The 17,500-nt window shown below is 40.0% G+C and overlaps 1 protein-coding gene across 1 annotated transcript in view; it reads left to right on the top strand.

The window, feature by feature from the left end:
* Positions 1-455: 455 nt before the first annotated feature.
* Positions 456-17,500, top strand: part of carmil2 (capping protein regulator and myosin 1 linker 2) — a 55,075-nt gene continuing 38,030 nt past the window's right edge. Inside the window, exons 1-21 of the mRNA XM_069686308.1 lie at positions 456-500; positions 3,826-3,926; positions 5,940-5,990; positions 6,750-6,809; positions 6,961-7,082; positions 7,987-8,084; positions 8,177-8,247; positions 8,388-8,461; positions 9,693-9,768; positions 10,764-10,852; positions 12,167-12,261; positions 12,339-12,425; positions 12,604-12,713; positions 13,641-13,718; positions 14,057-14,133; positions 14,643-14,747; positions 15,190-15,259; positions 15,393-15,474; positions 16,012-16,108; positions 16,438-16,492; positions 16,694-16,866. Of these exons, the coding sequence (XP_069542409.1) occupies positions 473-500; positions 3,826-3,926; positions 5,940-5,990; positions 6,750-6,809; positions 6,961-7,082; positions 7,987-8,084; positions 8,177-8,247; positions 8,388-8,461; positions 9,693-9,768; positions 10,764-10,852; positions 12,167-12,261; positions 12,339-12,425; positions 12,604-12,713; positions 13,641-13,718; positions 14,057-14,133; positions 14,643-14,747; positions 15,190-15,259; positions 15,393-15,474; positions 16,012-16,108; positions 16,438-16,492; positions 16,694-16,866 (1,799 nt within the window). The 5' untranslated portion in view covers positions 456-472. The remainder of the gene's footprint in view (positions 501-3,825; positions 3,927-5,939; positions 5,991-6,749; positions 6,810-6,960; positions 7,083-7,986; positions 8,085-8,176; positions 8,248-8,387; positions 8,462-9,692; positions 9,769-10,763; positions 10,853-12,166; positions 12,262-12,338; positions 12,426-12,603; positions 12,714-13,640; positions 13,719-14,056; positions 14,134-14,642; positions 14,748-15,189; positions 15,260-15,392; positions 15,475-16,011; positions 16,109-16,437; positions 16,493-16,693; positions 16,867-17,500) is intronic.

Here is a 17,500-nt window from a genome sequence, read left to right as displayed (position 1 = left end):
TCACATCACAATATCTTGCTGCGTCTTTAAACCGTCTGAGACTTTGTGTGTGAAAGTGCAGATTTCCTGAATGTGGTGTTTCTCAGTGTGGGCGGTTACACGGTAAAGGTTCCTGCCAGCTCGCTCTTCTCTATAAATTCACTACAAAAGTGACTCACAACATGGAACAGGATGTAAATGTTTGTGAGCACTGAATGTGTGCACAATAAGCAAGAAACGGTGATGTATGTGTGTGTGTGTGCACGTGTGCACAAAAGAGAAAGCGGGTGCAGACGTACATCTGTTACATCTGTGTCATCTGAGTCCGAACATGTTCACACGTCTACATCATTTCTTCCTCTGTGTTGATGATGTGGTGTTTTCAGTCAGGATAGGTCGCTCATGTTGGAAGGGTGACACTGGAGGAGCAGCAGATCATCACAGCTCAGCTTCATTTTTCCATCAATAGCAGCGTTTTATTGAAGAGAACAGGATGGACTCTGTTTCTCAGAACCTGCGAGGTAAGACGACCTTTAACTTTAGCGCTCTTTCTTTCTCTGAGACAGTTTGAAGCTTTGAGAGGAGAACAGTATCTGATCAACAGAGCAGTGTTCCTGCATGTTTTACCCCAGATAATCACCCGTATTGACAGAGTATGTAGGAACACCTCGTTAAATCTGATACAGTCTTTGTCAAACATCCTCCCTTCGTGAAAGCCACACTTTTCAGGTTTTAATCCGACTGTTTTAGAGAGTTTAGAGTTATGCTTTGGCTTCTGTTGAAGTGTTGTGTTCAACTGAAATGTGTTGCTTTTAATTCTGTCTTTATTGTTGTCAGTTATGGTTGCTTTAATAAGAGAAGAATATATGTGTTGCTTGTTCTGTAGTTTGTAGTTCATCACAATCAATCAGTGTTTAGGAAGCTACCTTGTGAGCATCGCTTTGCAAGCTACTAGAAACTGAGCACTGAAAAAGGCGACTTAAAGGTACATGAGGGAGACATCTAGGGCCGGTTTCACAGACAAGGCTTAAGCCTAGTCCCAGACTAAAATGCCTGTTTGAGCTGTCTTAACTAAAAGCGACTTGCACAAACCTATTTTAAAATAGTCGTAGACTTAGCCTGTTCTGGATTAAACTAAGCTGATTGCAAGAGGGAAGGTTAGAGCTACTCTAGTCCTAAATTGAAGCTTAAATTAATCCTTCAAAGAGGCAGGTTTAACTTCTGCTTAGTCCTGTTTGTGAAGAAGAATGGACTATTTGGAACATCTAAATGAAGACCAACATGCACTACAGAGGCCAGCCAGACGAGTACTTGTGGATAAGTGTAATCGGAGTGCTGCACAACTACCTGAAGCAGCGCTGCTGTCCTGATCCTCCAATGGAAAATCAGGATCTAGCAGTTGTGCTCATGGCTCAGGCCACAAATGACAAACAAGGACTTGCATACAGAGATGCTTTTACATTGAAGCACAATCAGATGAGACGTATTTAAATATGTAGTGTATTTATCATGGCTTTTTCAATTTAATTTTTTTATTTAAATAGTGTGCACAGAAAATTAAATGAGAAAATTGAGGCGGTCTTAAGATATAGTTTGTGGTGATTAAAATGCTCCATTAGAAGCAATAAACTCATTTGGTCCTTAGTATGAAAAAAGAATAAAGATTGACGCAGACAGTGGAATATATTGACCAAAAACACTGACCAATTTACTTTCGGTCATCACATGGTGTACAATTCACCAGTATTAATTCGCTCTCTTCCAATCTCTGCATTCTCTATTTGTTTACACCAGTTTAAGGTTCTTCCACAGAGGCAGATATCATTCTAAAGTGTATGTCACAAAATAGAAATATGAGAAAAGTCAAACACTGAAAACAATAAAGATATCTCACAAGAAGTTAAACTTTTCTTGTTATATTTTAATTTGTGTTGAATTTACTGCAAATTGCAGCCCAACCACTCTTCTTCTCTTGCTCAGTGAAAGCAGTCTGGATTTTACTTTCAGTTACTGGATTGTTTGACACAGTTTTGTTTCAGTTTTTTCAGACTTTTTTCAGACTCACTAAAGTATTTTGAACAAATTATCTTTGCCTCTGCTGTTGTTTTATCTCCAGGTTCACACCAGTCACTGTGTTTTTCAATTCCATTCCGGGTTTTTATGAGCACCATTAGACCAACAGCATGTGCTCATACTTAACCTAATGAGGCTTAACCCTGGTGTTCTCTTTTAGGCTTACTTACCTTACTCCAGGACTCCATAGTCACCGACTAACTAAGCTAAACTTAGGCCACATCCATGAAAGCCACTTAAATTTCCTGGTTTAACTAGTACACATTAAGGCCTACTCCTGGCTTAATTAAAGCCTTGTCTGTGAAACCGGCCCTTAGTTTGGTAAACTAAAGCTACCGACTAAAAGTCACTCAAACAACTTTTAACTGAAATTGGTAATATTAGTAATAGAAGTGATTAAAACAAAATTGTTTACAAAAGAGGTCACATGCCAACAAAAACTTAAATTAAATTGAGTTTATTGCAAAAAGTATCCACTTGTCCACAGGTCATACATAAACAAAGCATACCCCAGTATTCATGGGAAAGTGTGAGAAATGGCAGCTTTAGTTTTGCACAGGTGGATGTTTAGCAGCAGGCAGGTATACTCCTGAAATAGCATGCAACATCTTATGTGAATGTTTTTTGATAAATAGCAATAATAGATAGTTGTGAGTGAAATACAGTCAAACAGTAAAAAAGCAATGAAAAATAAATAAGTTATTTACATTGTCACACAAAAACAGTGATTTAACTACTTGAATCGAGTTAAAAACATTTATTTCCCGACTACCCGACACTGTTATGATCTTAAATGTGACAGCTTTAAAGCCTTGACTTTTTCGTGTGAGGACTCGGAGGGGAGAGCTGCTGAACAGGTTGTAAATTAAATATGTGAATAATTCATGTTGTAGCATCAGAGAGAGACAAACATCAGTCGCACTGACTCCACAGAGTGTATCTCAGTTACACTATCACAAAGGTCAGTGTGCGACCTTGTTTATCCTCTCCGCTAACAGTCGTGTTTCCATTGTGACAGTCAGAGACTTCAACTGTCAAAGAGAAGGAAACATGACTCATGACTCAACAATGGAGGAAAGAGTTCAAAGAAGGCTTTGAAAGTGTTTCTCACTTCAGTCATGACCAACATTTTCAGTTAAAATACCCAAAGAGTTTGTAAAGAGCAGGGGGAGCAAAATGTGACCTTTCGGGAGTTGAATATTTTGTTGCAGTAAATAAAAGGAACAGTAATTTAAACAAAGTAAAAAGTTGAGGCAGCGGTGGATCAGCAACTCCCTTGTTTTGTAGGTTAAAAAGACAGTGGGAGAGGAGGAGAGTGCGCGGCTGTTTCTGGTCACAAAAAGCATCTTGCTGTTTATCAGAAAGGTCTATCGCTGTCATGTAAGATCAGACACTTACAATAACACTCTGAGCCTGTCAGTGGCAAATATGGAGAGTAATCCTTTCACAGCGTCCTGGTTATCCTGCAGGTTTTTAGTCTTCCCTCTCTGACCCAACGCTGACCCTTAAATTAACTCTTTAATTTCATCACCGGATGATGTATCGGTGGTGTCTGATGACCAGACTGTGCAGATGTTCCAGTAGAAATGGGGTTCAGTAAATCACATGAGCGATATGGAGGACAGAGGATGTTCAGAGTTCCGTCATGGTGACAGATCCTTGCGTTTCAGTGCTCCTGTGTGTGTGTGTGTGTGTGTGTGTGTGTGTGTGTGTGTGTGTGTGTGTGTGTGTGTGTGTGTGTGTGTGTGTGTGTGTGTGTGACCCTGTGAGCAGATCAGATCTCAGAGCTGCTGAAGCCTCACAGAGTCTGTCTGGTGACGCCTGTTGTCCTGAACTCCAGTCAGCCGTGCGGGAGATCTGCCAACAGGTTTGTGGTGAGTGATCGGGACATTTCCTCCTGACACAACAAAGATTTATTTGAATCTATAATGTAGATTTTTAAAGTGTAAAGTAGATTGGATATCTTTACTCTTTTCTTCACCTGCCTTTGGACACCACACCATCAGGGCCCTAAAAGCCCAAAGGTCAGTGTTTGTCTGTGGTTTTGTGGAGTTTTGTTAAATCACAAGTAAGAATATGCACTTCCTCACCGGTCAAAAGTTTTAGAACACCCCAATTTTTCCAGTTTTTGATTGAAAATTATTCAGTTTAATGTCTCATTGCACTCTGAAATGAAAGCATAGTACAAATAAGCAATTGGAGTTTAAAAGAAATCATGGAATCAATTTATAGACCAAAATGTATTCTAAACTTTACTAAAGCAGCCACCTTTGGCAGATATAACAGCTGAACACACTCGTGGCATTCTTTCTACAACAGAAATCAAATATTCTTCAGAAAGTTCTTCCCACATCGGTTGCAGAAGTTCCCATAAATGTGTGGCACTTGTAGGTTGCTTTGCTTTCACTCTTCTGTCCAGTTCATCCCAAACCAGCTCGATGGGGTTTAAGTCTGGAGACTGTGCTGGCCACTCCATGTTTTCAAGCTGACCATCTTTTTTCCCGAGGTAGTTCTGGCATAGCTTGGACTTTCTTTTTGGGTCATTATCTTGCTGTAGGATGAACCCCTGACCAACTAGGCGCATACCAGAGGGTATTGCATGGCGCTGCAGAATGCTGTGGTAGCCATTTTGGTTCAGGGTGCCTCTCACTCTGTACAAGTCACCGACCCTGGATCCAGCAAAACAGCCACAGACCATCACACTTCCTCCTCCATGTTTGACAGTTGATGTCACACACTGTGGAACCATCCTTTCGCCTACTCGACGGCGTACAAAGATCCTGCGTGATGAACCAAAGATTTCAGATTTTGATTCTTCAGTCCATAATAGTCATAATAGTCCAGTCTTCAGTTGTCCAATGGCGGTGTTTTATGGCCCAGGCAAGCCTCTTTGTCTTTTTCTGACATCTAAGCAATGGCTTTCTTGCTGCAACTCGTCCTATCAAACCTGCAGCTCGAAGTCTTCTCTTCACAGTTGAAACTGAGACTTGCTTACTACGACCATGATTAAGCTGTGCTGGAAGCTGTTGTCTCGTGAGCCGCCTATCACGCAAGCTGTTACCTCAGAAACTTGTCCTCTGATTCAGTTGTGGCTTCGGGTCTGCCAGACCTCTTCCTGTCAGAGTTTCCCCCAGTTTCTGAGTGCCCTTTGATGGTGAAGGAAACTGACACCTTGACTTTCTTTGTAATTTCTCAGTAAGAAAGACCTACATTTTTAAGTGTTATGATGGGCTGTCTCTCTTCCATTGATAATTGCCTTTTTCTTGCCATTTTTGTAGCAACACACTACTTTCTGCAGTACAATACTGTTCAACTGATGCTCACGAGGGTATGGTACCACAGTGTGTTCCAACACTGCTTTTACGCAGACAGAGGGAGTTGTAAGTAATCAAGAAAAGTTGGAACACCTGTAGGAATTAGTAGCACCAGCTTTCAAGGCTTGATCAACCTCCATTGCTACAGAACAGCTTTAAATTGTTAACCCATTTCGTGTGGCCTTTATGTATGATTCTGAAATGTACTTTATTTTTCAGTTTTGGGTAACCTCACCTTTTTTTTTAACCTCTGGCAGTTCACCACTTACCTTTGTACCATTTCAAGCGATTCATTGGACTTGAACGACTTGAATTGCAATAAAAAACTGGAAAAATTGGGGCGTTCTAAAACTTTTGACCGGTAGTGTATGTACTATAAAGATATATAATAATATAACCACCTCTGTCCAATGTAATGTTTACATTTCAAATGACCACAAACCAACTAAAGTACAATACCCCTGTTACATTTTTATACATTTGATGAAACAAGCTACAGCCATGTTCCTCCAGCAGGGGGAGCTGTAGGTCTGTCAGTCTCATATTTAACACCCTGTCGCTCCTCTTCTTCAGGTGCTGAGTCTGTGGAGAAGTTACCTGGTTTTAAACAAGCAGCCTGTCCGGGTAAATCACTAATTAAACTACACCAACAAACATCTGCTCATTTTGCCTTTGACTTTCTGTGAAATATATCATGGTGTTATATTGATGAACCTCTTCTTACCCTTAAAACAATTCTTCTGACAACATAAACAGAGTCCCCAAAAATGTTTGATGTAAATAATCTTAATTTATGGGCATTAGACTCGTGATAACAGTGTTATAAGCAGCCACCGCTTTGTTGTGAGGCTTTATTTTAGTTAGTTCTTAAGCTATTCGGGTAATTAGGCTTTTAAGTACTTTGAAAGATTGGCTTCTGGAACCATCAGTTATCATACCAACTGAATAATCTTTAATATAAAGAAAGTATTATCTTTCCAAAGTCCTTAATTTTTTTAAATCGGTGAAACAGGAGAAGATGGATAACCAGTTGTCTTTTCCTCACATGCCTCTCGGACATATTTGTAATAGAGCAGAACATAATTCTGCTTCTGGTGTTGGTATAAACATTGACCCTGTCTGTGGATGATCCAGACCTTACGATGATCAGATTTCTGTAAACATGGTCTCCACTGTGTTCTACTAGTTACAATAAATGGGATGGTGTTTCTTGTAAGAGATGCTGCTGTTGAATGTTCAAATGACTTTCTTTTAGGCCTTTTAGCAGCACAAACTCACTACCTTCCACCTTCATTATATGTATATCACAGATAACTTACAGATAACTCAAAAGCTGGACAAACAAAACCAAAATAGAGTGATAGATTTTGGAACTGTGTGCAGGTTGAGAGCACCTTCAGCTACCTGGAGATTTCCTCGATCAACATTCACAGTCCCACGCAGGTAACTGTTTTCTAATATTCTGTGAAGTTGTTAAGCTGTCTCTGTATTGCGTGAAGCGCTGCATGCTATTTAAAACATTAAGAGAAATATACATCTAATAGAGAGTTAAGAGTAAGCATCAAACATGTCTGACGTCCTGTGTTTGTTGCAGGTTGTGCTGGAGACGGACAGGCAGACTCTGTCTTTCAGTGTTTTGCACGCGGAGGATCTGGAGGCCATGGTCAGTCACATGACCGCCTCACTGAAGAGGATCTTCCCTGATTCCTCTCCACAGTGAGTCTCACTGTACCACCTGCTACATGCTACAACTACTAGCTAACACTGTACAGGCAGAGAGCTAGCTAACTAAATAAATGCTTTACTTTGCACAAAACTTGCAGATTGCTGATGTAAAAATTTCTGCTCCGAGCGCTGTATGCTAGCATCGGCATTAGCATGCTTCTACTATCTTTAGGTTTCTTCTCTAGATGTAACATGTTTTTTTTTAATCAAAACAGGAAAAAAATACTACTACTACCGTTACTACTACTGTGTGAAAAAAATAAGTTAGGCATTTTGGCCGTCTACATCTTGTTTTTTTGTGCCAATAATGACATACAAATAAGTATTTGAACGAGCATGTTAGCAAACACTAGGTTTAGTAGCACTAGCTTGGTTAGCAAGGTGCATCTGCTGTCACATTAAGTGTGATTTTAATTTGGATAAATATTTTGGCTGGTAAAAACAGGCTTTAAACAAATTGTAATTACAGCAAAAATGCACAGTTTAATTAGTTAGTTTATTTGACAGGGGCCAGAGTGGGCTATATATGGATCTAATTTAGTGCAACCACATGCTAAACAAGACAACAAGCTCAAGTTGAGATAGCATGACCGCTCCTCTCGATGTGTAGAGGGATTAACTGCAGTGAAAAACAGGAACAAAAATAAAAAATGTGAAGATTGTCATTGAAGAACATGAACTGTAAGTATGCAAATATAAAAAAAACATTAGAAATGTGTTTGTGTGTTTTATTTGTTTATTTGTGAAACTCAAGTGATAAATACTTTGTCAAAGGAATTACAGCCAGGGTTTTTTCCCCCCTGTCCTGGCTCCAGACTACCACAGCTGTAGACTGTTCGTCTTGTAACACAGCATGTCCGCCTTAAGCACTATATTTCTCCTCCTTCACTCCCAGAAAGCTGTTAAAGACGGTTCCTCCTGATCTCCAGCAGAGACTCCTCACACTAACAGTAGTGATCGAGGAGCAGCTCAACAGTCAGCCTGGCCCCTGTGGTTTGTGCCTTTCCTGTTTCACTACGGATGAGTGGCTGTATGTACGGCAGTAGAGGACACATTTTTCATACTCATCAACGTGTCTTTCTCAGGAGGATTTTCTGATACCTACGCTGCTCTGTGTGATTTTAATGAGATGCCGTTCAGAGAGGAGATTCAGTGGGTGAGTCACTCCTGTTATGAAACACACGTCAATCTGAAATTTGTACTAAACTTAAAAACGCCCTTTTTAAAGCGACACTTTTATAACTGCTTGACACCAACCAAATGCTAGCATTAAAGCATTTTCTTATAATTTGACAGGATGTTGACAATATCTACCACACAAACAATGTGAGACAGTTCAACCTGCAGGACTTCAGCCACTTAGACAGCAGGTGAGTACAGTACGTATCAGTGGTGGGTAGATTAACCAAAAACAGTACTCAAGTAAAAGTACTGTTACTTTATAATTATATTTACTCAAGTAGGAGTAAAAGTAGCTATAGAAATAACTACTACCTGCTCTTTAGTAAGAGTAAGAAAGTATCACCTAAAAAAAACTCTCAAGTAGTGAGTAACTTCATTAGATGTAATTTATTACATCATCCTATTGTAACAAAAGATAAGACGATGTGTACATTCAGAAATCAAATCATATCCCAATTCAATAAAATTCTGTTCCAAAATCTTACTTTGCAATTTCCAAACTATTCTGTCACAACGTTCACTTATTTTTAAAACATCTTTTCTAAACCTAACAATATCCCATAATGTTTTTCAACATCGCATGATATGACTGTGGTTTTTCGTCATTTGGTAGGCGGCCATTTGACCCAGTTTGGTTTGACATACATACAACCAAAAAAATATGTGTAGGCCTAAATATTACTAAGCCCTTGTCCCTTGTCCTTTCTCTCCATCACTGCCAGAAAGAAATGATGGGTGTTTCATGAATGTATGTTTAAATGACAAACAGTGTTGCACATTTGCCCAGAAACGTGAGATGGCTCACCTTGCCCCACTCTCCCCTAATCCAAACTGTTGCCTCAGTGTGCACCTCTTCTCGTCCATGTCCATTAACTGTTGATGAGTTGCTAACTGGTGCTTGCAGACTACACTGATAATGGTTAACTTAGTTGAGGTTGGTTGCGTTAGCTTATTCACCTGAAATCATCTGAGGCAGTGTTCTTTTGTGACGCAAACTCGCGAGCTGTCCGCAGCTGCAGAGACGTCGCAGGCGTCGGCTAAAGGATTCGACAGTGATGTCGTCGTTAGACGGAAGTACCGCCGTCTGCTTCACAGACATGTCCGCGTATGTGGTGAAGTCATTAACTGATCCTTAGCAGTTATACTTCGGACTGGCCGGTGCTTAATTTCCAACTTTAGTGTCAATAAAAGTAGCGAGACGTGCAACGGGATAGAAGTACTTTTTTTTTTTATCGCAAATTTTCTCGAGTAAGAGTATTTCACAAAACAAGTACTCTTTGAAGTACATGTAATGGAGTAAGTGAACGCGTTACTACCCACCACTGAGTACGATGTTGTTTAATTCAGTCTCACCTGACCTTCCTTATTTCTCTCCAAGTGTATTGTCGTTTATCCTCCTCTCCTCTCCTCTCCTCTCAGGGATTTGGCATTAGCTGTTGCAGCCCTGTCCTTCAACCACTGGTTTACCCAGATCTACTGCAAGGAACTCAAACTGGTACGCTTCTCTTATAACTTAATTTAGATTCTTAGTCTATAATCCCAACTCATGGAAAAAATTGCCTACACACTGACAAAAGTAAAAAAGGTACCTCATATGAAAAAGAACCAATAACCACATGAAAGAGGTGACACCATGCGGAAAAATGTCACAAACTTTGGTTCCAAAACACCTTTAGTAGCATTAGCACACAAACCCTGCAACTCTAGAGACATAAACAGGCCATAAGGTCAAAGCAAGGTCAGCTTCCCTCTCTCTTCCGGAGGCTGATCTGATTAGGTTGTCGGAAGATGTTGTGGGTAGGGATTGTCTCTGCTGCACTAAATGAGACATCTGAAAATTAAGCTTGTGGGCTGGATTAAGTACTTCTGTTGAATGTTGTTGCAAAAATTAAAAATACCTCTACTTTCCCACTGACATGTCCTTGCCTACAAGAAACAGAGCTACACCCTGATAGAGATAAAAGCTGCTTCTCTAACTGAAGCTTTCTAGGCCACAGATGCTCATATTCTACCATATTGCTTGTTACAAGTTAGCAGCAAGATGGCAATGATTGACTATTGAATATGAGGGTGGGGCTTCTAAAGAGAGGGGTGTAATTATTTGGGAGTTCAGTTTAAGTATAAAGGTGAGCAGGTGGAGGCACAGGCAGGGGATTAACAAAAAATAAATACCTTTTTTTTATGTTTCTCAAAGAAACAGAGGTAAAGTTTTGAGATTTTTGAGTTTAGAGTACCATTTAGCTTGGCTCTGCTGAACTCTGAAGTATTTGAAATTGAATGAGACACGGCCGTTCACAGAAAGATGAAGAGGTCACACCTTCACCTGCTTCGTGGATTCATGGATAATGTGAATCTATGACGGCTGTATCTCCACATTTCTCTCCACTCTGAGTTTCCACACATTGCATGGAACTGTAAAAAATAAATTTTGTCATACCTGACTGATATTAGTTTCAGACTGTGTGTCTCTTTCTGTGTTCCTCCCTACAGTCTGTCGACGTCCAGCAGCAGCTGACTTTCCTGCTGTCCAGGTCTCCCGGTCTGGAGGAGCTGTCTCTGGAGGCCTGTGGACTCAAACTGTGAGTGTGATGAACTCTGCGCAGATAGTTGGATAATAAATGTGCTGCACTTACCTGGAATAATCTCCCAGTTGATGTTAGACTAGCACCGACTCTGACTGCCTCTGAGTCTAAACTAAAAACACTCCTTTTTTTACACGGCCTACTTTCCTCTCTAATGGCTGCAAACTTATTTTTTACCTCAACTTTAATTATTTTAGACGCCTTGTCTGCACTTTTGTTATTTTAATGAATTTTAATGTTTTTTTTAATTGATCTTGAATTTTAATCTATTTTGTATTTGAACAATTTTAAAATAAAAGGGAACATCGAATATTGCAACAGTCAGAGTCTGGGACTCCAGGGTCTGGGACCCAAGAGAAAAGAATTCTGGGAATTCTACAGACAAAGGAAAATTATGATTAACGAGTTTTAATTAAAGAGAAAGAAGACTTTAACTTAACCATACAATATACTGTTGAATTGTTCTGATCGGACCAGATTTTATACTTTATATATTTTGTATTTTGTATTTTAATGTGTTATTTGTCATATTTTATTTAAAGCTCTTAATGTTCTTAATGCTCTGTTTATAACTCTGTAAAGCACTTTGCATTGCTCTATGTATGAATGGTGCTTTGTAAATAAACTTACCTTGCCTAAACACAGCCAGGTAGACACAGTAAACAAACACTTAGCCAACTTTCAGCACCTGAAGACCCACACTGGAGGTCTGGTTGTACTGAATGTTTAAAAATGAATCTATTTAAAGTAGTTTATACTTGCATAAAGATATAAAGAGAGATAATTCTTAAGTTCTGTAAAGTCAGACGGAGGCTTTGCATGAGCAGGCTGCAGGATTGGCCAGATGTTTGAAACTGTGATCCAGTAAACAAAATGCTTCCTGCTTCCTCATTTGAATAAACCTCCCAGCTGTTGCACAGCACACTCTGAGGGGGGCACCAAAATACCACACAGATAGAAAAAAGACATTTCTGTGTTGCAGTGATTGGCTCAGCTCTGTGAAGATACCGGTGATGTTACAGGCTGAGAGTGTACTTATGAAGAACTCTCTAAGATGCCCACACAGCCTTATTTCAGACTCTGTGCTGACCACTTTCTCTTTGCGCACTAAGAACTAAGCGTCATGGTCGCTGTCCATGGTGCTGATCCTGGGACCAGCAGTAAAGTGGATGTTTTGCATGATTCTCCACAGCTGATCAATATATTTCAAACATGAATATCAATTTAGTAAGAATTGTAATACATATTTTAATAAATACAGATTTTGGGGTTAGACTGAGATAAAGAGGTAACCTTTTTATTCTTCTGCAGTGACTTTGCAGTCAAAATGGCATCTGCCCTACGTGAAAACACCTCCTCTACGCTGCAATCCATCAACCTCTCAGGAAATCCAATCGAAGACAAAGGTGGGCTTATTAAATACCACATCACACATGTTTAAATATGTATGCAGGATTGTAGACACTTTGTGTGTGTCTTCCAGGTGTAATAGCTCTCAGTCAGGAGTTTATCAATCTACATGAAGGACTCACACACCTCTCTCTGTCCCGGGTATCAATGACTGCCAGAGGTATGTTGTGACATCTCCTTTAATCACCCACCTGCTCCCCCTCAAGCTTCAAGCTTCTCCTCCTGCTGCTGTCTATCCTTTCAAAGTAAATAAAATAATTTCACAAAACAGACTTTACATAAACTAATCTTGTCCCAACAACACGTTCACCGTGTCTGCCTGCTCTCTGATGTTTCAGGTCTGGGCTGTCTCAGTCATGTGTTATCATCCAGTCAGCTGTTCACAGCGTCTCTGACTCACCTGGACCTGTCTGGTAACCCCGGCAGCCTGGTTACTGAAGAGGCCACGGTACACTCTGCTCTGTGTTTGTGTGTGTTTGTTTGGTGTCAAAAGTTGTGGATTTAATACAAATAACTTTATAAACAAGAATCTTTTACTTTTTTTTGAGTGTTTGGAGCCCTGTCAACTGTAAGGTTTCATTTATCAGGTTTCTGTCGTTTCCCAACTGCCCGATAGATTCTGTACAGACAGCTGACATGGTTATATAATCAGGCCCTAAAAATAATGTCCGCTAGCATCACTGTCACATACTTAAAATATACCATCTATTTATCTTTCAGAGCTTTTCTCATTAGTATTCTCATATTAGTTTTCAACAGTCTAGTTAACGACCTCTCAGATCCAAAGACAAGACAGTCACAGAGTGATGAGGAACATGGTGAATGGCAACTGTAAAAAACAACGTTGTTGATCTAAATTGAATACATAAAGGGCTGTTAGCTCTTGAATACGTTACTCACTGTAATCATACATAATTCAACATATCAAGTCTTTACAGCAAAGATTAAGTGCTGTCGTATTCTCTATCTTATCTGTAGTGTATTTTGTTGTATGATACTTTAAGATGTACATTTTGGGGTGCCAGTTTAGCAGTGGTTACCCGTGTACAGAGGCCACAGTCCTCAATACGGCGACCCCTGGCTCGACTCCCACCCCCGGCCTCCTGCCGCGGGCCATCCCCTATTCTCTCTTCCCCTGTTTACAACAATCACTGTCCTCTCTCTAAATAAATGCATAAAAGGACAAAAAGTAATCTTTTTTTTTTTTTTAAAATGTCAATTTTAATCACACCCGACATATAAAAACAACAAGAGTTGAAAATTAGCTTCAATCTCTCTCAGCACATCACTTTCATGCTCTGTATTAGAACTATGTGTTACACTGAATCATCCCTATGTGTGTGTGTGTGTGTGTGTGTGTGTGTATCTGTTGCAGTTTCTCTTCAGGTTCCTGTCCAGCACTAACTCTCTGTCTCATCTGGACCTCAGTGACACCAGCTGCCCTCTGGACACGGTCAGTGAGAGGAACTTTATACAAACCTAAAACATGATGATGTATGAGTAAGGATGCTGTAAGACACACTTAGCAGAAAGTTACAGCCTTGTCCGATTAGAAGGAGAAGCTTATTTATGTGTTGTACTTATGTGATATGTCAACATGAGTAGAATTATTTATGTACAAAAGTCTTTTCTGCAATGTTGAAACTTTTTCAACAACAAGCTTTTATTGTTTGCTGAATCAATAACTGAACAAACTTTATATTGTATCTAAAACAGTAGCAGTTGTTATTATGGATTGAGCTGCTTGTTTTTCAGTGCATAACACTCTCTGATTCGATCTTCCTCTCGCAGTTATTTGTGTCTCTGTCTGCTGGATGCTGTTACAAACTGATGCACCTGAACCTGGCCAGGAATCCTTTCAGCCACAGGTCAGCTCCGTTAATACCAGAGGTCCTCCGGTTGCACTAATAGGCTCATTACTTCCACATCCAGGGTCCAACAGTCTGGCACCATGTTGAAATCTTTTCACGAATTTTTTAGGCTTATATTACAAAAACAAACGAACACAAAATAGGGGTATGTAGTGGTCTCAGACTTTGGCATCACACTGTATATATGTATGTATCTGTATTTACACAGTTATCATGGAACCTGTACTATCGCATTACCTGCCTGCTAAGTACTGTGCTTGTTTATGTATGTAGTTTTCCAATGTTATCTTCTTAATTTCCTATTTTGTTGTTTTAATATTTTATTTTTTTTCTACCTTTAAGTCTAAACGGTCAAAATTCATTCTGTGCAGAAACGACGCCAGAGTCGTTCATCTATTTTATTTCATAAAGAAAGTAGGAAATCAGTTCTCTGTGAAGTTCTCTCCAAATATAAAAGACAACACAGCTGATCGTCGTGCTCATGTGTGGTGTTTGTGTGTGTGTAGAAAGGTGCGCGAGGTGACCAGGAGCATTCGAGAGTTCTTCAGTCAGAGCTGTGAGCTCAAATATGTGAACCTGTCTGCAACCAAACTACCTCCTAAGGCTCTCAGGTGTGTTCACTCACAACAAATGCAATAGTATTATATTAGGAAAAAATGTAATTGTCTGTGTTCTGCGTTCCCAAGAAATCCAGCCACTAAAGGTGCAGCTACAGCAGCTTTGAAAACAGGATTTAGAATGTGCTTTACTTTAATTTTGACGAAATCCTATAATAATTTGTACTTTACAGTGGAGCCATAGCACTTTCACACTGCGAATAAGAGTTATATTAGATTAGGCTTTTAGATGTTAAAGATAAATAGATAAAACCCAGGCTGCAATAGTGACCCATTCATAAAGTATTAGCTACCAAGGCAACACGCTGCTCGCTTACTGTTGTTATAATGCTCGTCAGCACTGTCAGAATCACAGGGTAAAGGGTTTCAAAGCAGCTGTATTAAAACATGTACATATTGTGTTTATATTCATATATATGTTTCGTTTTGCGATTAGGTTTTTACTGCAGGGTCTGGCTACAAACACTCGTCTGATTGGGCTGGAGCTGGACGTCAGTAGCTGTGAGGTAAAGTACACACTCGCATAAAGAAACACCTTCATTTGATTGTGATGATGAGCAGCAGAAGCAGCAGTAAACATATTATTTGTGTGTGTGTGTGTGTGTGTGTGTGTGTGTGTTTGTGTGTGTGTGTGTGTAGCTACGTTCAGCAGGAGCCCAGGTAATACAAGAGCACATCTCTGAAGCTACAGTCATCAGAAGTCTGGATATCTCTGACAACGGTATGCTCAGCCACACACACAGACACACATGCGCAAACTCGCAGACTTGTGCAATTGGCCCTTACTACAGTGAGATAGAAAAGAGATATAAGTACCATGTTAACAATCTAAATCTAAAGGGTGCCTTAAAATATATGCTATAGGTAACCTTTTATTAGACACTAAAGGGTTCCTTTAGAGAGGAAACAGACCTTAAAACAGACGCAAAAGCAACCTTATAACATGCTTAAAGTTACCTTAAAAGATAAACAGTACCTTAAACAGACCTTAGCATGTGTTACAAATTAAGAACACAGTCCTTAAAACAAACCCTTAAGGCTACATTAAAGGGTGCCTTAAAGCAGATGCAAAAGTACCTTAAAAGCGGTTAGATTATGTTACAGGGTAGAATATGGGTTAGAAGATTGTACCTTATAACAGACCTTATCATGTCTTACACATTAAGAAAACAGAAGCTAAAGACTGAACGTTTACAGAATCACTGAAGTCCTCTGCGTCGCGCTCTCTCTCTCTCTCTCTCCGGCTATCTGTCTGCAGGTTTTGAGAACGACATGGTGACTCTGGTTCTGTCTCTCGGCCGGTGTCGCTCTCTTCAGCACCTCGCTCTTGGGAGAAACTTTGCCATGAAGTCCAGGTCTGACGAACAAAATACAAAAATATTCTGTACATGCTCCTCTGTATCTCTTTACTCCTAGTAACAAACATGAAGTGTGCAGATCTGAATATATGCAGGAGGCGCGCACATACTCATCATTTATTCACCTGGCTCTTTGTCTTCATGTGTCCTATCCTTGAATTTACTGCACACATGAACTGAGTCCAGGTATCTTTAAATCTAACTGCCATGTTTAGTTTAAACTGTGTGGACTTACCATCACGTGTTGTGTCCTTCCTTGTCTTCCACCCCTCTCTCCTCCATGCTTTCTTTTCTGCCTGTTTATATGAACTCTTTCTGTCCTTCAGAGCTCTCACTGATGTGCTTCATCGAATCGCTCAGCTCATTCAGGATGAAGAGTGTGTGAGTGAAATTTCATTTCATACCAGTCACTCTCAGTCATTTATATTAGCTCTCCTCCTCTCCCGTGTGGACTGTGGATTATATACAATTAAATGATTATCAACAATCATGTCAGTTCATTTCTTTCAATGGAAATTATTTTTCCTGAAGGTTGAACAGTTTGTAATGCCGACATGTCTATATTTGTGTGTGTGTGTGCAGCCCCTGCGGTCTCTGTCAGTGTGTGACTCCAGGCTGAAGACGGGGATAAACATCCTGCTGAGCGCTCTGGGCGGCCATGCTGCTCTGGCTGAGATAGACATCAGTGGGAATAACATCGGCGACACTGGAGCCAAAATGTTGGCCAAAGCTCTGATGAGTAACAGCAGTTTGAGGTGAACACACAGGATCATGGCTGCAGAGGTTTCTGTTTGAGGTTCCTCTTATTCCTCTTGTACTTTAAGCTGTGGGTTTATTTTTGCCACTAGATGCCACTAGTTTAAAAATAATATCCAGTGTGTGATTGCCTGCATTGTTCAGTGTTCTATGAGTTCACTTTGTCATTTGATGTTGTATGGTTTTCCCTTCAGCTGATCTAGGAGCTCAACACACTGCAGCTTCAGAACACAATCACATAGCTGAAACAAAAGCAGATTAAGAAAACAACTATACATCAGTATGACAACACATACTGTGCTTTTGGAAAAAAAAAGCTGCAAGTTCAGAGAGCACGGGGAAATACAGAAGCCTTGCGTTGTGCAGAAGACAACAGGAGCTGTTTCCAGTAGTTCTGTTACACAGAGGCCGGATTGATACAGATATGATACTTTCCATTATTAAAAGTGGCTCTCATGTAGAGGAAGGCTGCGTCATCATCAGGAGGCTAAACCTGAATACATTTTTGTGATCACTTAATGATTTAGCCAATTGTTCCAGGTTAGCTGAGTTGTGGACTGCATGAATTTTAACAGACCTCTGCTATTATTATTATGAATATTTACCTTTGCTCTTCTATAATGCAAAGCTATT

Source organism: Semicossyphus pulcher, unplaced genomic scaffold (genome assembly GCF_022749685.1).
Source record: "Semicossyphus pulcher isolate SPU_LCO1_2020_fin unplaced genomic scaffold, fSemPul1.0.p SCAF_8, whole genome shotgun sequence".
In the NCBI taxonomy this organism is placed as follows: Eukaryota; Metazoa; Chordata; class Actinopteri; order Labriformes; family Labridae; genus Semicossyphus; species Semicossyphus pulcher.
Note: the sequence above shows the minus strand (reverse complement) of the source record. Positions and strands in the feature narration are given on the sequence as shown.